Here is a 23,591-nt window from a genome sequence, read left to right on the forward strand (position 1 = left end):
GCCGCGTGCAGCAACGAAGACCCAACGCAGCCAAAACTTTTAAAACTAAATTAAATAAATAAATTTTTTTAAATAAATAAAAAGTTAAAGAAAAAAATGGGCCCCAATAAATATATTACCTTATATAGGCCAACTGCACTGCTCTTCCCAATTGTACCATTGAAGTGTGTGATACACAGTAAATAATACGGTCAGTTTTCCGTGGTGCTGATACTGAAAGGGATGGTTTCTTAGGATGGAACAAAGAAGTCTTAAAAATTGTCTAAAAAAGTCATAAAGGGCTTCCCTGGTGGCGCAGTGGTTGAGAATCTGCCCGCCAATGCAGGGCACATCGGTTCGAGCCCTGGTCTGGGAAGATCCCACATGCCGCGGAGCAACTAGGCCCGTGAGCCACAAATACTGAGCCTGCGCGTCTGGAGCCTGTGCTCCGCAACAAGAGAGGCCGCGATAGTGAGAGGCCCGCGCACCGCGATGAAGAGTGGCCCCCGCTTGCCACAACTAGAGAAAGCCCGCGCACAGAAACAAAGACCCAATACAGCCATAAATAAACAAATAAATAAATTTAAAAAAGAAAAAAAAAGTCATAAAATTTATGGATAGGTATATAGTCATAGACATGAATATATCGCCCTCACGCATTGCCGACATTGAACCTATGACCCTTCCAAGTTTATTCATCCAACATACAGAACATGTCTTTTAATTACTTCACCAAACTACCATACGTCTACACTCAGTGCCTGTAGACACTGAACTCAGGAGTGGCCGTCTCTAAACTCTCCAGCTTGAAGGTTATGAGGTGGAGGAGCCGGAGAAGCGTTAATGGCTCATGACATCCCTGGCCAATATTCCCTTGGCCAGGATCAAAGCAACTGGATGCTGAAATTGTAGAGAATCATTTTTGGTCTCTTTTTATTATCTCTTTTTACATTTTCTGCTCTAAGCAGGTATCTTTTTTGTAGTAAGATGAAAAGGTGTTTTGTCTTGTTTTGTTTTGTATACTAAAGCACTTAAATGGAGAGTCCAAAACAGTAGGAAGAGAGAAGCTGGAATTACCGGGCAATATGATACTGGCAGGTGCCTAAAAATTATAACACTTGTGTGTATCCTACAACAGCAACCCCATCCCTAACCTTACAAGACACATTGCCTCATTTCCCAGAAAATTTAAAAAAGGAAAATTAAGCTGAATATTCTGGAACTACGGACCTAGTCTCCAATTACTTCACTAATATAATACAGCAAAGGAACTTACGAGGTTCTCTCTGTACTGCAAAGATTAGTAATTTCTACAAAATATTGCTCACATTATCAAGACTTAATGAAACAGTTCAGAAAGATATTGTGAAAATCACCTGTCAAGCAGATCTCTATTTCTGCAACCCTCAGGAAAACCCAGCTGGCAAATGGCCAAACTATTATGTTTGTGGAGGCCAGATGCCCTCCTCTGTAAATGGAAGGCCTTTCTGAGTAAATCACCCTTTGTACAACTTATTTCTTTGGTAAGAGTATGACGCTTCTATCTTTCCCAATGTCTCCAGTCTCAATAACAGTTTCTAAAAGCTTCACAATGAAAGTTTTGAGACCTGATTTCCATCTGGTGACCATCAGCTTTAATGATGCTCACTCAGGTATTCATCCAACAAAACTTTATTCCTATAGAGTTCCTACAGTTATGAATATCAAGCCTCAGACTGCAAATTGCTACCCCACCGGCATTAATGAGCACACATCCACACACGGGCACGTCCACTGAAATCACTGGCAGAGCAGAAGGGTAGAGGAAGCAGAAAATCTCGCTGGAAGGACCTAGAACACAAGTGGTAGGACAGTGCCCACAAGAAGGCAGGGGCTGAAGGGGCTGTGGTGGGTGAGGGAGCACAGCTAGACCCATGCGCCTAGCTGAGGTTGAAGCTCGGGAGGTAAATTTTCATATACTTGTACTTTCTCCACTACTCAGAGGTCTACTTCCACAAATTTATATTGTAACTTCACATACTTATTTTGGAATCGTTTATAAAAGAGAACAGGTTTCCTTTCTTCTTCTTTGAAAGCTTTTTTCCAAAGAAAATTATTAATTTAGTAATATTGCTAAATGATTATTCTGTTGTTATTAAAATTACTATTTTAATAACAATACAGGCTCTGGAATTCTTCTGTCTTTGAGTCCCTGCTCTGCCACTTACCTGCTGTGGGTCCTGAAACAAGCTACTGAAACTCTCTGAGCCTTTATGGATCTGTAAATTGGAGATGATAGGGACTTCCCTGGTGGTCCAGTGGTTAAGACTCTGCACTCTCAATGCAAGGGGAATGGGTTCGATCCCTGGTTGGGGAACTAAGATGTCGCATGCTGCACGGCACAGACAAAAAAAAAAAAAAAAATTGTAAATGATAATAGTAATCACGTCAGAACTCTATTCTGAGGGTTGAACGGGAAGTTCAAGTAAAGGGCTTCACTCAGTCCCCAAGAAGAAGTCACTATTCAGCCAACGTTACCTCCTTCCCTTAGTAATAGCAGTGTTTCTTTCCGGGAAAATACAGAATATACTTCCCTAGATGGTATCATATCTACTACTGAAATACCCTATTATGTTTTTCCTTCCATTTTCCTCAGTCTTCCCAAAACAGCAAGTATACACTTGGTTGTTCCATTTTAATGTTTGAAAACCATAGATTTATCCAGATGAAGTGATGAATTCTGTGAGCAGAAGGGATTCAGCAAAGGAACGAAGAATCACCTTCTGAGGCTGTGGCCCCTGGATTGGAGGGGGTACAATGTGAAGATGAATTTAAATGCTGGAATGGCTCTGCAAGAGAACTACACAATCTCCTTTTCAAGAAGCTACCAGTACAGGACAGTTTTATAACAATTTTACCAAGCCGAGGAACTGGGAATTGTTCCCCATGCGTTTTCAAGGCCCCCCCAAGGCCTGGTTGCTGAAGGCTTCAATCAATGTGAGGCTAGAGGATGTGAACTGTAGCCCAGATTTCATGCCACATAGCAGAGTAAGGCTTTCTTCCAGGAGTCTTTTCCATTGTTAACGTGTAAGAAACATTAATGAATTCCTATCTCAAATGTGCAGAAGCCTCGCACAAAGACAGAAGCAAGCCTGTCCTCTCCCTGCACTCTTCTAGCTCTGGATTAAGAAGGTACAACTTTCAGGGCTGCTGGGACAAGGGTCCCAATTCAAACCTTCAGTCTCTGCCCCCATTAAAATTTAAAACCAGATTCAACCCATCATAGAGTGGCACCAGAGGACTGCAATTTTATCCAGCATGATTTTTATTAGCCCTGCAATTTCTTAATGGGCTCCCCCGAGGGCTGGCTGGTAGAATCCTGCACTACCCGTCCAGATTTGCTACAGGCAGCTTAATAACCATGGCACCTGTCCTGTGACAGTTGTCATAACCTCCGACCAGGGTGCAGAAGACAGAGCTAAAGGTTAGCAAAACCACCATTCAGGTGGCAGGGTGGGGAGGATGCTGGAAATTGTCATCTGAAGAAAACTACTGCTCCCTGGGTCTGCGGTTCCTCCAGCCCGGCCAGCGTTCCCAGGAGCCAAGCCGGCAGCTCGCCGCCTCCTGCAATCAGCACGTTTTACACATCTCATCAGTGTCACCACTCCTGACATCTCATTATGCACCAGAGGTGGAAGTGGACAGGTATGGAACACCCGAACTTTTCCTTTTCTTATTATTTCTGCAGCTCACCATGAAGCTGGGAGTTAATTAAGTCCTGTGGGACAATCAGTGTCTTTTTTGCTAGGTTAAATTACATTATATACAGATGCAAAAAAGAGAAGAAAAAAATAATCCCTCAACTCTTTCCTGCTTAATAGAGTACGTTAGAAATATGATGATTCCAAACTAGAAGGTGAAGTCGAAGGCTCCTTAGCATACAACGTTTCTAATGAAGTCATATGATGAATCCACCAGGGATCTCCTTCCTTAAGGATCTCAAAGCACTTTCAAAAACACTTTTAAAGAACTCCTTGCCTCAACTCTGAGAGAAAGTTGACTTGGGGGATGATAGTCAATCCTATAGTATAGGTAGGAAAATTCCCTCAATCAGACTGGAGGAGAAAACTTCCTTTGGATTTGTAAAATCCTAGACTGAGAAGAAACCTTCAGAGGTGACACAGGATCAGAGAATGTGAGGATGGGACCTTTCCTGAAAATGATCTAGTCCAAAATTTCCCAAAATGTTGCCCAGGCAGCCAATGGGTATTGCATGGAAGCAAGAAATAAGTACGATTCTTGTGAGCAGAGAGGTTTGGGAAAAGCTGAGTTCAACAGAATGAAACTACCTTCCCCTTAATGTGGACTTCGTGAGTGAGTCTGCAGCGTTTCCCAAATTTATTTGACCCCAGACCTTTTTTTCTAATGGGCCATTCTTTGTTACTAATTGCCCACAGAACCCACCTTGGAAGATGCTGCATTGGTCCCATTGCTCGTTACAGATGGAGAAACTGAGGTTCTCCCAAGGACTTGCCCAGAATCACACAGGTAGGTGACACCCAAGCTGGGAGGTAGGACCCAGGTCATCCACTCTCAGACCGACCGCTACCGGTTACCGTTGCCTCTCTGTAACTCACAGCACAGAATCACCTGTGCTTTCCTGTCCCTCAACGAGACATGGGGTGTCTCTCCATATTACCTTCAGCACACCCATCCTCAACCCTCTCTCAGCTGCAGCTTTCTGATGCCTCCTTTCCTGGGTTCCTGCCTCAGCACTGCCCTGTATCCACTTGCATCTGAGCTGTCAGTACTAACCTGGCGTCGGGCCACACTTCAGCCAGCGGTTCTGACTCTGATACCAGCCCTAAGGGATATTTCGTGAGACAAAGTGGCAGCTATGAAATTTACAAAGCCTCAAACAGCCTTACATTTTCTCCTGGATTAAATCCACACTCCTTAGTTTGACACTCAAGACGGCTTATGTTTCCCAACCTTTATTTCCAGTGACTCCCTTCCCCATTAATTCCTTTCAAACTTTACACTCCAGCCAAATACAATTACTTATATAAAAACCATGTTTCCCCACTTCTGGGATTCTGTAACACTCGTCTCTTCACTAGTATACATTTTCTCCTTATCTCCCCTTATCCTTCAAATCCTCATAAATTTAGGCCCAGATAAAATGACACACCTTCCAGGGAATTTGTAGGTAATGATTTTTCCATCCAGAAGATTTCTTGGCCTTCACTGATTTTCCATAGTAAAATATGAATACCTTTATTATCCCATTTATTACATTTTGCTTATACTACAGTTATTGGGGTTTTTATATCTCCCCTATTGAAGAGAACATTCCACACGGTAGGGGTTATTCATCTGTAGGATTAACCCAACCCTTTCAAAGTTTACCGAATTATTTTATCCAAGCCCTTCATAGTTTCAAAGTCTTCTGTCATCTTTCAGAACAACCATCTGACCATCCTGTACAGGGACTAATACAATGGCTGGCACCCTGGGGTTTCCCTGGCAGTCCAGTGGTTAAGACTCCACGCTTCCACTGCAGGGGGCACAGGTTTGATCCCTGGTCAGGGAACTAAGATCTCGCATGCTGCGCGGAGTGGCCAAAAAAAAAAAAAAAGGCTGGCACCCTGAGAGTGATCTGTAAGTGATATTTGAGAAGGGTTGAGGACAATAATCTTATTTTCCCAGTGTAAAAGTACCTTGCCCTCTCTGCTGGCCATACTGCTGTATTTGCTCGCTTTCTTAGTAAAAGTCATCATGTGGTGTCCAGTGCATAGTCATTGGTGTCAAGCAGAAACAGAACAAAATATATTTGCTTCTGCTTGGCCATGCATACTTTTCCCCTCTGGGAAGTAAAGAAGTTAAATGGCAGTGCTTTCAAGTGACTGGTACTGGAGCCGTGAGCCCAACAGTCCAGGTCCTTGCTTTTGACATTAATTCATGGAGGGGCCTTGGTCAGTTGACTCTGTCTACTCCACCCCGTGTATATATAGGTATTCATTACACAGGGATGCTGGGAGGATTAATTAATATTTGCCAAGCATTTGGAAGACCCATTATGAGAAACAAACACTATAACAGACCATTTCTTTCCCTAGATTGCTCTTTTCTTTGTTGTTAGAAGAAGGTTAGAACTGAATGATGAGCCATCCCCTTTGGGAGCTGGTACATCATAAAAACGACTACTGTCATTTTGAATCAGGAAGATGCACATCACAAAAGAAACACATAACTGGTTTTGAGGTCCTGCAGGCTACTGAAGGTATGTGTGTTTTATGTAGTCATGATGCTTTCTCATTTGCTTGTTTATTTGTTTGTTTCTTAAAGCAAACACTCTACGGAATTCTAAGGGAGGTTTACCAAACTCTTTGTTTCCTTTTCACTTAGCCAAATCTCTTATTGGCACCTTGTTCTCACCCCCATCAAAATTCCATGCAACAGCAATGCCTTAGATTATCACAAAGGACCAGTGAGGAGAATCAGAGGAAGAGGCCTTAGTTTAGAGCCATAAAGACAAAAGTGAAGCCATTATGGTCAAGTGTTGGCTGACCTTCCAATGTCTATTCCTCAGTTTCCCTTCATCAGTAGCCCTAAGATTTTCCTTCCAGGCATCACTGCTGTCATATTCTCACCCAGGTGCTGGGGGCTGGGATTGACTCTGTTCCAAGGTCCGCAATAACTGGCCAAAAACAGCCAGCAAATCCTATCACCCTGAGCACAAGGCAGTATGGTCACGAACAATGACTCGGTTTGGACCAATGAGTCATGAAGAGACATTTGTTGAGGGCTTCTGGAAAAGAAACTTCCTCCTTCTGAAACCATGCCCATAAAATACCCCTTTATTCACACGCAATGTAGATAGGGGAGCAAGTAGCCCTGGGCGCTACTGGCAACCATCTTTTGCCCACAGAGGAGGCAGCCTTAGGTTGAATCTGACCCCATGGAAGGCAGGGCAGAGACATGGAAAGAGCCAGCTCATGAGTGAGCACGGAACTATTGAGTCAGGCCATGCCTATGACTCCTGACTGAGCTTTTCTGTCCCATGAGCCATTCTGTGAGACACTTTATTAAGTCTACTTGAGTCGTGTTCTTTTTCCCTTGTGATTGAAATCTTCATAAGATTTTTTAAATAAAATTTAAAGAAAGAAATGAAAGAGCCTAAGTGTAATGGAAAAACGCCTATACATAGATTCTACAGGGCTATGGATATGCATATAGACTACAGTATAAATATATGCTCTGTTGGAACAAACTTTCTTCATACATAATGTTCCAGAGTGATTCTTAGGAGGAAATAAACAGAGATTCAGCACAGGTAGAGATGCCAGAAATAGCCACATCTCCCCCCAAACTCCCACAGTTTGCAACAACACTGCAAAAGAAGATGATTAATTTCTCGGCACTAGAAAATTCCACAGAGGATCTTCAGGGCATCGGGTGAGAATGGAAGCACACCATCAATGAAGGGGGAGGAAAGTGGGAATCCAGAGTCTGGTAAGGAGACTGGCTTTACCCCGCTAACTCCCATCAGGCCATAAGTTCTGCCTAATGGTCCCATCTCATAGTCCAGCTTGTCATCCTTGCACCAAGAACATAAACCAGGACATCATTCCATGTAGGACTCACAGAGAAGAATTAAAGGCATCATGTGGAATGCAGTGAATCAGCCACCAGGCTAAAGGTTAGATGGGGTCATTAGTCTATAGCTGGGACTGGCTAGATGACGTGCAGTAAAAAACAACCCCAAATCCTCATGGGCACAACACAAACTCCACTACAAATGTTGGCAAGTCTCCAGGATGGAATAGCTGTCCTCTATAAGCTGACACCACACTCTGGACCATTTAGTCATCACGGCAAAGGAAAAGAGAGGGCTGGAGAGTCGAGCCCTAGACATGAAGGGTTTCTACCCACACGCTAAGCAAGTGACGTGGCCCATCACACTTCAAAAAGGGGTGGGAGTGTGCCAAGCTTCCTAGGGCTCAAAACAGATGAGAACTGGATAGTGGAGGAGACTACCACAGAGGGAACTAACTGCAGAGCTGCTGTACGTTCTTAGTTAAAAGATACAGTTCTGGAAAATCAGTTAAATATCCGTTCATCTTGGGAGGTGACTAGCACTTCATTGTTAGGCACTTAGGCTTAACGACCAGCTCAGCCCTGCTTCCAAAAGCATCTCCCTCCAAAGGCACACACCCCTGAAGACAAACACTGAATAAAAGAGGTGGTTTAAAGGGAAGAAAAGGAAGAAGGGAGAGAAAAGAAGAAAAAGGAAAAGAGGAGAGGGGAAGAAAGTGAGGGGAGGGGAAGGGAAGGGAAGGGAAAAGGAGAAGGGAGAAAAGAAAGAAAAAGAAAAGGAAAGAAAAAAACCAAAAGGAGAAGAAAGGAAAGGAGAGAAAACAAAAGTCAAAAAGTGTTTGGGGATTTCAGTAATACAAGAAACAAAATCAATTAGGGAATAGAAAGTAGTTTCAAATTAGCCTCTAACTAGCTATACACATTATAAAGAAAATGTAAAATTTGTTGCATCACTGTATTGTACCAATTTTCTAGGAGAATCTCCTTAAACAGAAAGTAGGGATTAAATTAAGCAGTGGGGTTTTGCTTTTTTAACAGCCAAGGATCAGGGGCGTGAAAGCTAGTTTGTAGTCAGTAGAAGAATGAGTAGAGTGAGAGACCTGCAGAGACTTGGTCTTGTCAAATCAAGTAACATTCTTGAAGATGCCAGCTTGAATCACAGCACCTTTAACATAAGAAACCATCCCTAGCGCCAATGATAGTGAGGTAGTGAGTATGGGCACAAGGAAGGGGCTGGCTGCCCACCACGATACTTATCTGCATCCCTCCTTTCCCTTCCTACTTGTGATCTGTATCAGCTGCCTACATTTACTCACCACTCACTTATTCCTTAATCCCTCAAAATCTGGTTTTCCTCCCCAACAATACTGTCCTGCAGCCTCAAGCATCACTAAGGACCTTCTGATCACATTACCTTTTGATGTGCCTCATCACCCCTTCCTTCAATCTCTCCCCTCCCCTGGCTTCCACGACACTGCAGCAAGAGTTTTCAAAGATACTTTTAGCAACAGAAACCTTCTTTCAAATGAGATCTTGCTTGGAACTCCTACTGACTACCATAGCTTTATAGTAGACTTGAAATCGGGCAGAGTAAGTCATCAAAGTTTGTTCTTCTTTTTAAAGGTAGATTTGGCTATTCATTACATTTCCATAGAAATTTTTAATCGGCCTGGAAACTGCTACCAAAAAATAAAGTTGGGTTGTTTTATTGGAATTGCATTGTCTCTAAATATTAACTTAGGACTGACATCTCAACATTATTGAAAACTCCAATAATGGATCTCTTAATGTTTCCTCTGATTTGGATTCATTAAGCTTTTTGGATCTATGGGATTGTATTTTTCATCAAATTTGAAAAAATTTTGGCCATTATCTCATTAAATATTTTCCTATCCTTCCTACCTCCTCTTCCATTTCCATACCTCCTACCTACATAAGCAACCCTGAGCCCCAGCCTCCGATGGCTCCCCCCAGGGAGACTGCTTCTCTCTGCCTGAGGCCTCTTTCCCTGGAATAGTGTTCCCAGACAGAAAGCTGCTCTCCTTGTGTGTTTCCCTTCTCTCAAGGATCACAGCCTTGTGCCGTCTATTATCCAAAGCCTGAAATATATTCCAACTAGTTTCACAGTTGTGTACAGCAGGAGGGTAAGCCTAAAATCATCACTCTCTCGTGGCCAAAACCAGAAGTCTGTCCATTCACATTTAAGAGCAACGCAGTAAAAATCTAAGTGGACCATCTGTATAAGCGGGATGTCATGAGGCTTCCAAATGTCCAAATCTGTGGGTCTTTACTCTGGTTTAATTGCTCCAGAAAAGTATCTTTTAGTCTCCTTTCTGGAAAGAATAGAACATGAATTGCCAGGATGCTGGAGCTGGGGGCAAAGGACAGAATTTCGTGCGGGGTCGGGGGAGGTTGACCTCTCTTAAAAGAGTAACCAGATCTTCCAGTCATCTTCGAGATTCTCCATCCCCTCCTCCCCTGTGCTTGATATCAGGCACCTAATTAATACAATCTGTCCGTAAATTATGCCCCTGCTTCCTGGAGGAAGGAGTAGGAAAGAGATGTCAGCTTGGGTGCACCAATAGCAAGGTCCTGGGCTCTAGACACTCTTTATTGAGGATTTCAAACAACCCCTTCCTGCCTCATGACCGTTTCCTGGTACCTAAATTTCTCTAAATCCAAAGCTCTTCTAGGGCCCAGTAGAGCAAACTGCCTTGCTTTTTATCTAAATGTCCCTTTGCAGGAACTTAATTTTGGCTTTCCTCCTCCCCATGAAGTCATCCGCATTCTCCCATATACTTTCCATCTTCACATAATGCTGGGCATGTGCTACAAAAATCTCATTTTATCAAAAAGGGAGGTTTATGCCTCTGTTTCTTGTCCTCTTTTTATTATATCTACTTGAAACAGGAGGTTCCTGCCTCAGTTTGGCTAAGAGTTCATTGTTAACTACATTAAGCTTCACAGCCATATTTTCAACAATTTTTACTCCGGTTTTGCTATTTTCAGGTTCTTTGCTCATTACTGTTTCTTGTTTCTCATATCATCTTCATCCTTGGATTCATTTTATGGTTTGCCAGAGCATGTGATTTTTCAGAGCGTGCACGGGGGTGATAAACGTTCTGAATTTTGTATAGCATACATGTCTTTATTCTGTTTCTGTTCCAAATAGTATTTGACGGGGTATAGGATTCTAGGTTTAAAATCATCTCCCAGATAACTTTAATAGCACTGTTTCCAACTTCTTTTTCTACTGATATGTCAGATCAGATGTTCAGAGAAACCTCTTCAAGTTATCACAACTGAAATTACTAGGTGAAACATCTGGATGAGTGGAGGGAAAGTAAAGGGATTCCTTCAAGGCAGAAATGAGGAGAATGCTGCTTTCCCTGCCCTTTTCTTCCTTCTTTCCCTGAGTCTGTCCTGGAGTTTCAGAGTTGCCTTGGGTTTGGCCAAGTTTAACAAAGACCCTAATACTCACAAAGGACCATACCCATCTCCTGTCCCCAAGCAAATAATCCCCTTTTTGCTTTGTGAGCTGCTCTTAAGACTTTGTCTTGAGAGCCACAGAGCCACCACTCTGAGTACACAGGGACAGAGAAAAAGAAAGGGAGAGGGAAAAGGAAGGGAAATGGCCCTAGTAGTTCTCCCAAGCAATCGTTTCTTCAGTTACCCTGATATCTGCCCTATATGACTCTCAAGTTTGGAATTTCTCCTGGAGCTCCATTGAAAAGTATAGCTGACTCTTTCTATCCATTTTCTCTAAACTGGCTTTGCATTGTGTTTATTCTGCTGTGATTTCTCTACCCATCCAACCCAATCCACTCTTTATCCTTCAGAAATCCCTCTAAACCTCTGGCTGTCTTATGGCACCTTATTGTGTTTTCCAGCACTCTTAGATTTTTGCTTTTTCCAATATCTTTTCTCTTGTTTCATGTACCACGGCGATACATAGTAGGTATAATCAATGTCTTCTGAAGAAGAGACAAATGCACCTGTGCTAAAATGGAAAGATGACCATGATGCATTCACTCATTCATAAATCCATTCGTCCATTCAATAATTTTTAACAGGATCTGCTGTGTATTAGGCATAGTTCTAAGCTTTGGGAAACAACAGTGACAAAACAAAATTCTTCTTTTCAAGGAGCTGATACCCTAGAGTGTCAATAGGTTTTTTAAAAATACAAGTTGAAGAACAACATTAATGATGCAATAACATCTTTGTGTGCAAATGAGTGTATGTACATCAGTGTGTGTGTGTGTGTGTGTGTGTGTGTGTGTGTGTGTGTGTGTCTCCTTTCAGATAGAATCTTCAGGGGATGGAATTGGAGAAGCAACATGTGAGAAGGCTTCTTTTAACTGCCTTTATTTGTATTTCTAAATTGTTCATTTGTACAACTGATTCAGGCTCTGTTCTAGGCAGTTGGGATACACCAGCAAACAAAGCAGGTAAACATTTCTGCCTTCCTGGAGATCATGTTCTAGCAAGAAAAGTCAGATGCAAAACAATAAACGTAATAAATTAGTATCTTACATAATATATTAGCAGGTGATAAGGACTATGGAAAAAATAAAACAGACTAAGGAAAATTGTAGGTGTGATATATGGAGTGAACAGCACTGGGTTGTAACTTTAAGTAGCGTGGTAAAAGTAGACTTCATTGAGGAAGTAACACTTCAGCAAAAAGTTAAAACAGAGGGTTGTACTTGAAAAGGGATGGGGAAAGATGCTCAACATTGCTAATTATTAGAGAAACACAAATCAAAACTACAATGAGGTGTCACCTCACACCAGTCAGAATGGCTATCATCAAAAAGTCTACAAATAATAAATGCTGAAGAGGGTATGGAGAATGGAGGAACACTTCTACACTGTTGGTGGGAATGTAAATTGGTGCAGCCACTATGGAGAACAGTATGGAGGTTCCTTAAAAACTAAAAATAGTAGAGTTGCCATATGATCCAGTGACCCCACTCCTAGGCATATATCTGGAAAAGATGAAACTTGAATTTGAAAAGACACATGCACCCCAACGTTCACAGCAGCACTATTCACAATAGCCAAGACGTGGAAGCAACCTAAATGTCCATCGACAAATACCACTTATATGTGGAATCTAAAAAATAACACAAATGAACTTGTTTACAAAACAGAAACAGACTCACAGACATAGAAAACAAACTTATGGTTACCAAAGGGGAAGGAGGGAGGGAGAAGGATAAATTAGGAGTTTGGGATTCGCAGATACACACTACTAAATATAAAATAGATAAGTACAAGGATTTACGGGGAACTATATTATCTTGTAATAACCTATAATGGAAAAGAATCTGAAAAAGAATATATATATATACATACATATATGTGTGTGTGTGTGTGTGTGTGTGTGTGTATAACCAAATCACTTTGCTGTACACCTGAAACTAACACAATATTGTAAATCAACTATACTTCAATTTAAAAAAGAAAAAGAGACAGTATTTTAAACAGAAGACAGTATTTTAAGGAGGAGACAGTATTTTAAGCAGAAGGAAGAGCAGATGCAAAAGTTTCAGTGTGGAAGTGAGCCTGGCGTGTTCCAGGAACAGCAGGGAGCTGCTGGGCCTGGACAGACCAGGTACAGGTGACAGAAACAAGAGGTGAAGCCAAAGAGGAGTTGGAGGTGGGAAGCTGGTGCAGAGAATGGCCCTTTAGATAAGAGTAAGGACTTGCTTTTATTGAGAGAGAATTTGGGAGCCACGGAAAGGTTTTGAGAGGAGTGTAATTACCTGACATATTTGGAAAGGGTCACTGGGGCTCCATTAGAATAGACTGAAAGGGGAGGCAGAGGGAGAGGCAGGGAGACCAGCTCTGTAATCATCAGTAGATGATGGCGGAGGTGACAGCCGTAGACTTGCTACAAAGCAGTCAGATGAAAGGTACAGACAACAGAATTTCCTGATGGGTCTGACATGGGATTCGGAAGATCAAGGATGCCTCCACGGCCTGAGCAACTGAAAAGCTGCCATCAACTCAGTTCAGGACTATGGTGGGGGGAAGAGGCGCTAGGGGAGAGCAGCAGTGGAGATCAGGAGTTCAACTCAGAACCTGTTAGACTTGAGATGCCATTTCGGTATCCAAGTGAAGATGCCAGGAGGCAATGAAGTCCTGGAATCGAAAGTTCAGGAAACAGTTCTGGGCTGGAGATTACAATTCTGGAATCAAGAGCATGGATATATAGATATAGATATATAGATATACTTCAAACATCTGAAAAGACCACTGGGAAAACTGACCCATAATTTTCCCACCTCCCACACTGAATTTTCAATCTCTCTGAACACTTTGCTGAACACAAGTTATCGAGTGCTGACTATTGCATGTGCCCCCTACCCTCCACTCCCTCTGCCACTTCCCTCCTTCGATTACCTCTCACCCATCTCCCCTCGGTTTCCCAGGGCGTCCCACACCCAGCTACCAGACCAGTGTGACTAAAGCACGCCTGGGATCTGGCAGTAACTCCTTGAGGACTACTTGTCACCTGATGAATTAAAGGACAAAACGCTGAACCTGCCATCACAATCTCATCCTAGCCCATCTTTCCAAACCTACGACTCACTAGTCCCCCTCATATACACCATGCTCTTCACACTATTCCTGTGGGCTCTTGCCTCAGTGCCTTGTGCATCCTGGTTTTGCCACCAAAAATACCTTTCCTCTGCATCCCCACCTGCCTGAACCCTGCCCATCCTTCCTGGCATAATACAAATGCTACCTACTTACCTTCAGTTGACTGCCCCATCTGAAGGTAACCTTTCCCACCTCTGACCCTCCACTCTAGGGTAGGGGGAAGAGCATGGCATGGGCAACAGTTCCCAAAGTGAGGGCAGCAGGACGGATACCAGCCCCCAAAGAAATTTTGGGAATAAAGGGCTCTGTGGACAAACAAGTTCAGGTAATACTCCACACTACAGCCCTCTCCTAGAATTTTACATTATATATTCATATACTGAATGCTCTCAATAAACATATATATATATGTTTTATATATATATATATATATATTTAACCCAACTTTCATAAATGTATTTGAGTTTAGAACCCTTTTATCCCAGAATACTTATTAACTTTTTATGGAACTAGTGTTCCAAGGTTCTCACATAATACTTGGACCTAGAGACCAGAACTCTAGTCCTGATAAAGCACCTGGCAGTGTTGGTTCTTCCCAGGCCCAGAAAAGGCAATTGTGTACCTAAGGTCCCCAGACTTCCCAACATCTATGGGACAACCATACATCCCAGGACTGGAGTTTCCTAGGCACTGACATTAGCCTAGTAGGTTTAGACACATGCCCCTCTGGTTCCTAAAGATTAATTGGCTTATTTCCTCCACAATGACTTATGGCTGCATGGGTTATGATGCCAAGTTACAGCTGTGTCATTTATCAGGTCACCTCTCTTTATGGACCTCAGTTAACTCATCCCTTGCTGAGGCACTGGTCGGATGGTGTCCAACATTACATCCAACTGTGATGAACTGACTCTTCATGTCCTTCTTTGAACCTCACCTACCTCCATACACGACCTGTCTTCCCTACTGTCCCATAAAGTGGGGTCTCTTTCCACATTTTTTTTTTTCTCTTTCATAGTAGAGGACCTTGAACGTGATTGGAACTCAATAAATACATGCTGTATAAACATTTAAAGATGACAGACATTTAAGGCCCCCAAAAACCTCAAAATTAGTCTTTGAGATGATGGGAAATTCAATGAAATCTGAGAAGTGCAATGATCTGGTCAAAGCAGCAAGCACTACGGAGAAATGATCCCATATCATTTTCTAGCACTGAGACTAGCAAATGAGCATGGACAAGAGCAACCAACATTGGACATTTACTGTGTGTGAGGTGCAGTTCACAGCGGCTCACATGCTAGAATCCTCATACCAACCCTACTTGGGGGGGTGGGGTACCATTATTCTCCCCACTTTACAGATGAGAAAACTGATGCACAGAGGGGCTAAGTTGCCTGAAGTCCCCCAGGGAGCAACTGATGTATTCCAGTCCCAGCAGTCCAGCTCAAAGCCCACCCCTAACCCCTGTGCTACCTGCCTCTCCCTCCCTGTCACCGGCATTTGCTCAGATGTGCGCCCTAACAACCCAGCTTATTATTCCCCAGGTGGAAACTGAAGCCCGGAAAGCCTTAAAGAATGCTCAGTGTCCCACAGCTAGTCTTCAGCCCACAGCTCTCTTTCTACAATTCGATGCTAATTCAGCAGCCTCGCTCACTACAGTAAACCTTTGAGACATCACTGCCAGCCAACTGCTGAGAAGGGGCACGGGCATGAAGAGGAGGCTGTGATTAGGGGACCATAGTGCTGCAGATAAAGAATTAAAGCTATCAGTACACTGAAAGGAAGAGGTGAATTTGGCAGGGGGGGGACACAATGAAGGAAGAAGCAACAGCCCTGTGCAACTACCTGAAGGTTTGGGAAAGGGGTGTGAAAAGCCTGGGAGGTAATAGGATGGACAGGGAGACCCCGGGGGAGGGGGGGGGATGGAAAGGCAGACAGGGAACAGCTTAGAAAGGACAGAAAAATCACGTTATTTGTAACTACATGTTTTTTCAGCACCAGCCTAAAAGTTATAGAAAAACAGGCCTCGCGAACCCAGGAGGTACAGTTTGGGATTGCAAAGGTTTCATCGGAGCAGCATTCATGTGAGGGTCTCCGATAGCATGTGGCACTTAATAGGCGCTCAATAAACGTTTGTTCTAATAAAAGAGACAAAAGAGGGAAATCTGAGGATCGCTTTCATAAAGAGAAAGACACCTAAGGGAGTAGGTGCTCAATAAATATTATTTTTTATCTGTGTACCATGAGAAGCCTGGAGAGTTGTAAAAGATTATCTGATACATTTCCAAAGAGTCCTTTGCCTCTGATTTCAATTTTCGAAAATTCCCTGGGAGGCTGTGGAATCTCCCACAAGGGACTTTTAAGGACACATTCTTACAAAACCCACTTGGAGGGGTGGCTAAGATGATTTAAAAATGGATGGGTGAGGTAGGGAGGCTGGACCAGATGACCCCGCAGACCTTTTCCCTATTCGGTCCTAATTTCCACGGCATCCCCTCAGAAGTAGAAGTTTCCACTCTGCTCTACTTGGCACAGAGATGAATGGGATGGACCAGGAGACACTGCCATCCCACCAACTGAGGATGGCTGAGTGATTTGGAAACCTTCCAGAAGGGCCTGGTTAAATTGTAGGCCATTTATTTCACGGAGAAATAAACCACTGAGAGCTTCTTTCAAACATGCTCACGGAAAGCAGGACAAAATGCTGAGATTATCTGTTCAGAATTTGCTTTAAAAGAGCCCAGGCAGCACTCATTTATTTTTGAGAAAATATATGATTAACCATAGTTAACTATGAATTCAGATGCTGTGCATTAGACCAGCTCCTCAAAGTTTGAGAGCATTTAATATTATATATCGCTGCCATTTGGGCTAAATTGTTTTTTTAATGTACACAATATTACAAATTTAATTTGAGCTGTTTGAATCAGTCTGTAAAAAAGATTTGATTATACCTGAGTGTTCTGGCCCCAGCTTTTCTGTATCTCAGTAATCTTGGCGGTAATTGGCTGATTAGGCGTCTCACACTCCATCTTTGCCTCAGTTTCCATGGTAATGGTACAGGAGCTATTATAGATGAGAACTTCATCTCTTTCCACTTTAGGGCTGAAACGAGAGGGGAGGTTAAATGGGGTGTCATCAATCTTAATGAAATGCAATTATTTTTACTCTTATTAATCATTGCAAGCCATTAGCTTGTGGCAACTACAGGCCACCATTTGTCAAATTTTGCAAATTTCTGTAATTTTGTTTCCATTCTTTTATTGTTTATTTGTTTTCGCTTTATCTGCACACCCTGCGATGAAAATGCACATGGTAAATATCTTTCACTGAGGCCTTTCTCTTTTCCAGCTCTATCAGGAACATTAGCAAAAGCTTCTCCAAACCCAACCAAAGAAGCAATGCACAGATAATACTTCCAGTTCCAAAAATGGAAGCAAATGTTGGGAAAAAAATTTTTTTTTCTTTTCCCCTTCCCTCTTCCTGTTCTTACACTCAGTGATGGGGGAGTGAATTGCCTGAATCCCCCCAGGGCAGATGGAGAAACTGGAAAACCCACACGACTGGCTAACTGGTCCCTAATTCCAACTGTGAAAAAATGAGCTCATTTAGGCTTTCAATTCCCTCTCCCCAGCTGATGGCAATGAGGCTCTGTTGCTAGCAGTGGAACATTAACTTAGTAAATTAATTAAACTTACTTAACCACCCAGACTAAGGAGATTCGATATATGTGCCAGTTATACTACCAGCCACTTGCTTTAAAAGTCCTCTTGCTTTAAGGAGAGAAACCAAACTGGATTTAAAATGAAAAACTGCAGTGTAGCATTACTGAATGTCTAAAAATATGTGGTCCAGAGGAGAGGAGAGCATGGAGTTTGCAGGGTATGGCCCCCAACAGGTGTGATATTTACTCAAGAATAATCCTGGCTTTAGGCATTATTGCAACTAGCTCCAAGATTATTAGTTATAATAATGCATGATGTTTTACACTTTTTAACAGTTTCATATGTATGATCTCATTTCAGCCGGTAAATTAGGTAGAGGCATAAAAAATGTAACTGAAAGAGATCTGGGGATTTGCATAAAGTCAAACACAAAAATAAGGCAACTCCGAGATGAGAATCCAAGGGGTCCCATCTCCTAGAGCAGTACTCCCAAGTTTTGAGATGCTGATGGGACATCACCACGAAGTTGGCATATCCCACGGGAAGACAAGGATTGGTGATGAAAAGGGCAAAAGGTCACTGCTTGAGAAACTATAACTCATGTCCAACTAGAACATCTTTTTTCAAATCAATGTCGAAATGGTTTCTCCCACACTTTGCTAGAAATAATGAACAGAATAACTATCACATCTACTTCATCTCATCTTCATGCTAAAACATTCCCAGCTCCATATCCACCCAAGACATGACTTCCATACTCACTGTCTTCTAGACCTACTGTAGATTGTCAATATGTTAATATTGTGCAGCCCAGTTTGGCTGACCATTGAGGCTGTGGTCTCCCTTTATCGAAGCCCTCCCCACCATGGCACCTAATACTGCGTTCGTTTTGTAGCCCCTAAGCTTAAATTAAGATGGTGGTGAACTCAAAGTCTCAGAGCCACAATTACCTGAGGATTTCACCATGCTGCATTTGTTCAGCCGATTTTCTGAGAAGCATTATAATGCAGAAGTGAGGCTTGAAAGCCAACCAGCTAGATTCGAATCCCCAAGCAGATATTTACCATCCATCTGACATTGTTGAAGACATGACTCTCTAAGCTTTGTTTTCCACGTTTATAAAATGAAGTTACTAATCATAAAGACCCTCTTTTTTTTTTTTAATTTATTTATTTATTTATTTATTTTTGCTGTGTTGGGTCTTAGTTTCTGTGCGAGGGCTTTCTCTAGTTGCGGCAAGCGGGGGCCACTCTTCATCGCGGTGCGCGGGCCTCTCACTATCGCGGCCTCTCTTGCTGCGGAGCACAGGCTCCATCCGCGCAGGCTCAGTAATTGTGGCTCACGGGCCCAGCCGCTCCGCGGCATGTGGGATCCTCCCAGACCAGGGCTCGAACCCATATCCCCTGCATTGGCAGGCAGATTCTCAACCACTGCGCCACCAGGGAAGCCCCAAGACCCTCTTTTAAAGAGGTGTTTGGGGGATGGAGCAAAATGAAGCCTACAAAATGACCTGTCCAGAATCTGGTGCAAGGAAGTGTCCGATAAAGTCAGTTCTTGTTATAGTTTTAGGTGGTAGTGACATAGGTGGTATTATTGTTGAAATGTCAATGTGGGAATTTACACTCATTGTTGTTACGGGTCGTCTCACTGATGTGGACCCATTGCTCAAATACATTTTGAATCTGAGCCTGTAATGTAGCTACACATCCATTTAGCTAAGCCATCGTCCAGGGGTAGACAAAGCCACAGGATAAACACGGCATTTGCTCCTGGAGTGTCAGTTGCATGCAAAGATTCAGAAAAGCAAAGCAAAGTAATTTAACTTTCAAATTAAAATGTAATATTTAGATACCTATGGAAATATGATGAAGTAGAATGCAAAATTCACATGGACTTTTCAAATAAAACACCTGACTTCAACTTGATGCTGTGATAGGGTACCTTGGGCTTTGCAGCTAGAACCTTTCTTTTGCTACTGGGGGGCGGTGGGTAGGAGGGTTGCTAAAATAGTTTAAGAAGCTCTCCATCACCATTGCCATCATAAATCTCTTATAAAGCCATCAGAAAGGAAATGAAGTTGGTTTTCCACACCATCTCGTTCCTTGTGAATCGGTTCCCAGATTGCTACTCCCATTTCTGAAGGCTCACAAGCCATCTGATGAATAATTCATTCTGGAATTTTGTCAGGGATAATGTAAACTTAGTTGTCTGCCTTTCCAGAATTCCCTTTTTTTGCTTCTTAGGCAAGGGAAAGAATATTTGCCTGTCACCTCTCTCTGTTCTGTGCTCCCCCCTCATGTTCATTTCCAACTGTGGATCTTCACTCATATGAGCAGGTTTTTTATACTCACTATACGATGATCTAAGATACTGACTTGAACTCAAGGGAAGGAGTGACCTTTACAACCTTTCTTGATCATGGGCTTCCACCTCCTAACAAGACTTCTTCTGCCCTTTCTAGGTTCTTCATCAGCAAAGGTTAGGGTAAAATGAGGTAAGTCACCCTGCCCTCTTTTCATCTGCCTGTAGCAATGCCCACCAGTTCACAGTGGATTGTTCCATTTTGCTAGTGACTCCAGAAACACAGTATATATCACCTGCCATTGGAAGGTCACTCCAGCTGACCGAGTCCTGAAAAAATTAAACAAAGCCTGTTTCTTCAGCAAGTCCTCTAACAGCTGGTCCCCCAGTAGAAGACCCTGCTGATATCTGTCGATGCTGTAACAAGGGTCGCTGTGGCTTTCCAGGCCGTTCCTGGAGGAGACAGTCTGTTCCCTGCATTCGTAGGCACACGACAGAAGAAGCAGATGTCACAGTGGGGTCACTGATCTTCCCAGGAAAGACTAGTGACCATGGTATAGAAGGGTCCACCTCCTTCCCACCTCTGTGATGTCAGGCGTAGGCCTGGCCACCATGGCATCCCTGACTCTGCCTTGCATTGTCCTGTGTTTCCAGGCTGCTTCCCACCCTGTGTGCCCTGCTTCCCAATAAAAGAAGAAAGTGAAAACAAATCATGTTCTTTTTGCTCTGAAAGAGTTAAAATCCTTTTCTGCTGGCTTAGACTTTTTCACAACCTTTAGCTCATATTTCTTTTCTTTTTTGGCCCTGATTATATGACTAGACATTTTTTTCATTAAAAAGCCATCATCAAGACGAGCAGAGACACCAGGATGTCAAAAATGGACTAACATTTGCAAAATTTCAAAGTTTCTTAATAATTACTATGTCATGTTTTCTTCCACAATCATCCTACAAATTAAGGAGCACAGTTGGCCAGATTTAACTATAGACATATATGTACATAGAGAAATACACAGATATAGATGATACGGATGTGCACGCACACACACATGCACACAAATATTTATTTTGAGGGAATGTGGTAAGAATATTTGGTCCAAATGGTGGCAGAGAGAGTTCTAGAACCTAAGTTTCCTGAGTCCCAATCTATTGCTCTTTCAGTCGGTCCAATCATATCCAAAAGTAAGCAGATATTCTCCTTGGATGCACTCTCTATGGTAGGCAGTAAAAACACATGCCGTCATTCTGTCTCCCTCACTTAACCTGAAATTGCTTCCTATGTCTCAAATCTCCTGGACCCACACAGCCCGGCCAAGGCTCTGTTACTGATGCCGACAGTACAGCACCATGCTGAGTACACTGTGAGTCAGAAGCCTTGGGTTCCAGCCCTGATACTGCCGGGGCTTGACTGTGTGACTTTAGAAAGATACTTAGTCTGTTCTTAGAATAGAATCCAAACTCCTTACTATGGCCTTTGAGGCCTTAATACCTCCCCGAGCTCTTCTCAAGCCACTTTTCCTCCTTCTTACCCTACTCCTGCCCTTCTGACCTCTGACAGTTCATGAAACTTGATGGGTCCTTTGCACTTGCTGCCCCCACTGCCTGACTCTCCAAAATGACACTTGTCCTTAGCTCAGCTTAAAAGGCACTTCTTCAGAGAAACCTCCTCTGAGCCGATCCAGTGATCCCACACCTGGGCATATATCTAGAGAAAACTATAATTCAAAAAGATACATGCACGCCAGGCGGGGTGGGGGTGGTGGTGGGATGAATTGGGAGATTGGGATTGACATATATACACTAATATGTATAAAATGGATAACTAATAAGAACCTGCTGTATAAAAATATAAGTAAAATAAAATTCAAAAAAAATGTAAAAAAATATAAAAATAAATAAATGAGTATCTTTCCCTTGGGGGGAAAAAAAAAAGATACATGCACTCCAATGTTCATTGCAGCACTATTTACAATAGCCAAGACATGGAAGCAACCTAAATGTCCATTGACAGATGAATGGATAAAGAAGATGTGAGATATATACACATACACACACACACACACACACACACACACACAGTGGAATATTACCCAACCATAAAAAAGAATGAAATAATGCCATTTGTAGCAACATAGATGGACCTACAGATTATCATACTAAGTGAAGTAAGCCCGATAGAGAAAGACAAATATCATTTGATATCACTACCTACTGTGTAGCACAGGGAACTATACTCAGTATCTTATAATAATCTAAAAGGGAAAAGAATCTGAAAAAGAACATATATATATATATATATATATATATATATATATATATATATATAATATATTTGTATAACTGAATCACTTTGCTGTACACCTGAAACTAATACAACATTGTAAATCAACTATACTGCAATTTAAAAAATAATAGTAACAAAAAATGAAATAAAAAAATTTTTAAAAAGCAGCCTCCATTGTTTTTTATCACTTTATAGCCCTTATCATAACATGTGATCATCTTGTTTATTGTCTGGCCTCCTCCTCTACTCTTAAGGACAAGGACTTTGCATCTCATTCACCATTGAGTCACCAGCTCCTGGTATAGTACCTGGAACATAATAAACACTTGATAACTACTGGATGGATGGATGGATGGATGGATGGATGGATGGATGGATGGACGGACAAACTGGGCATATATCTGCCACAGATACAAATGTCTGTCTTTGCCAAATGACATCAAATCCATAGTGGTAGTGGCTGGCAGGGGGGTAAACCATTCAATGGAAATGGGTTCTTTGCAAAGATCCTGGAAAGTAGTTCTCTGGGTTCACAAGCACAATCTTAAGAGGAACCAAGGTAAGCCATTTAGCACATGATATTCCTAGCACCCCTTGTATAATTTATATTGTGTTTTCTGGTTATTAAATTAGTACATGTTCACTAAAAAAATTACATAAAAACTCAATGAAGAAAACAAATATGATCAGTCCTCCAGCCCCCTAGGGTTAGGCACTATCAGCATTTTAGAATACATCCTTCCGGTGTTTTTCCCAATCACCTGTTGTGCGACACACGTACATGTACTATAAACACCATCAGGATTTCATTGATGCACTATTTTGTGACCTGTACCTTTCACTCCTCAGTATATTGTAAGCATTTCCTTCTTTGGTTAAATATTCTACACCATGGTTTTTCAAGGTTCTTAGTATATTATCACTTGGACTCATTCTTTATTACTAAATGCTTACTTCATTTCAACTGTTTTTGTTAATATACCTAAAGCTTTGAAGACTATAGTTCTTCATAAATGTTACATATTTCCAACTGCTTTCTTAAAATCCTGGAAGTAAAATTGCTGGATCAAAGTATGAAGAATTAATAAATAAAAAAGATATGAAGAAAACAATAGCAAAGATCAATAAAACTAAAAGCTGGTTCTTTGAGAAGATAAACAAAATTGATA

General features: G+C 42.1%; 1 protein-coding gene across 19 annotated transcripts in view; it reads right to left on the bottom strand.

Annotated features, from left to right (window-relative positions):
• PKHD1 (PKHD1 ciliary IPT domain containing fibrocystin/polyductin) overlaps positions 1–23,591 on the bottom strand; it is a 476,353-nt gene that overhangs the window by 370,390 nt on the left and 82,372 nt on the right. For all 19 annotated transcript variants that reach the window (XM_082346239.1, XM_082346233.1, XM_082346232.1 and 16 more), the window contains one exon: positions 17,127–17,277. In XM_082346239.1, the coding sequence (XP_082202365.1) occupies positions 17,127–17,277 (151 nt within the window). The remainder of the gene's footprint in view (positions 1–17,126; positions 17,278–23,591) is intronic.

Source organism: Balaenoptera borealis (genome assembly GCF_965194805.1).
Source record: "Balaenoptera borealis genome assembly, chromosome: 12".
NCBI lineage: Eukaryota > Metazoa > Chordata > Mammalia > Artiodactyla > Balaenopteridae > Balaenoptera > Balaenoptera borealis.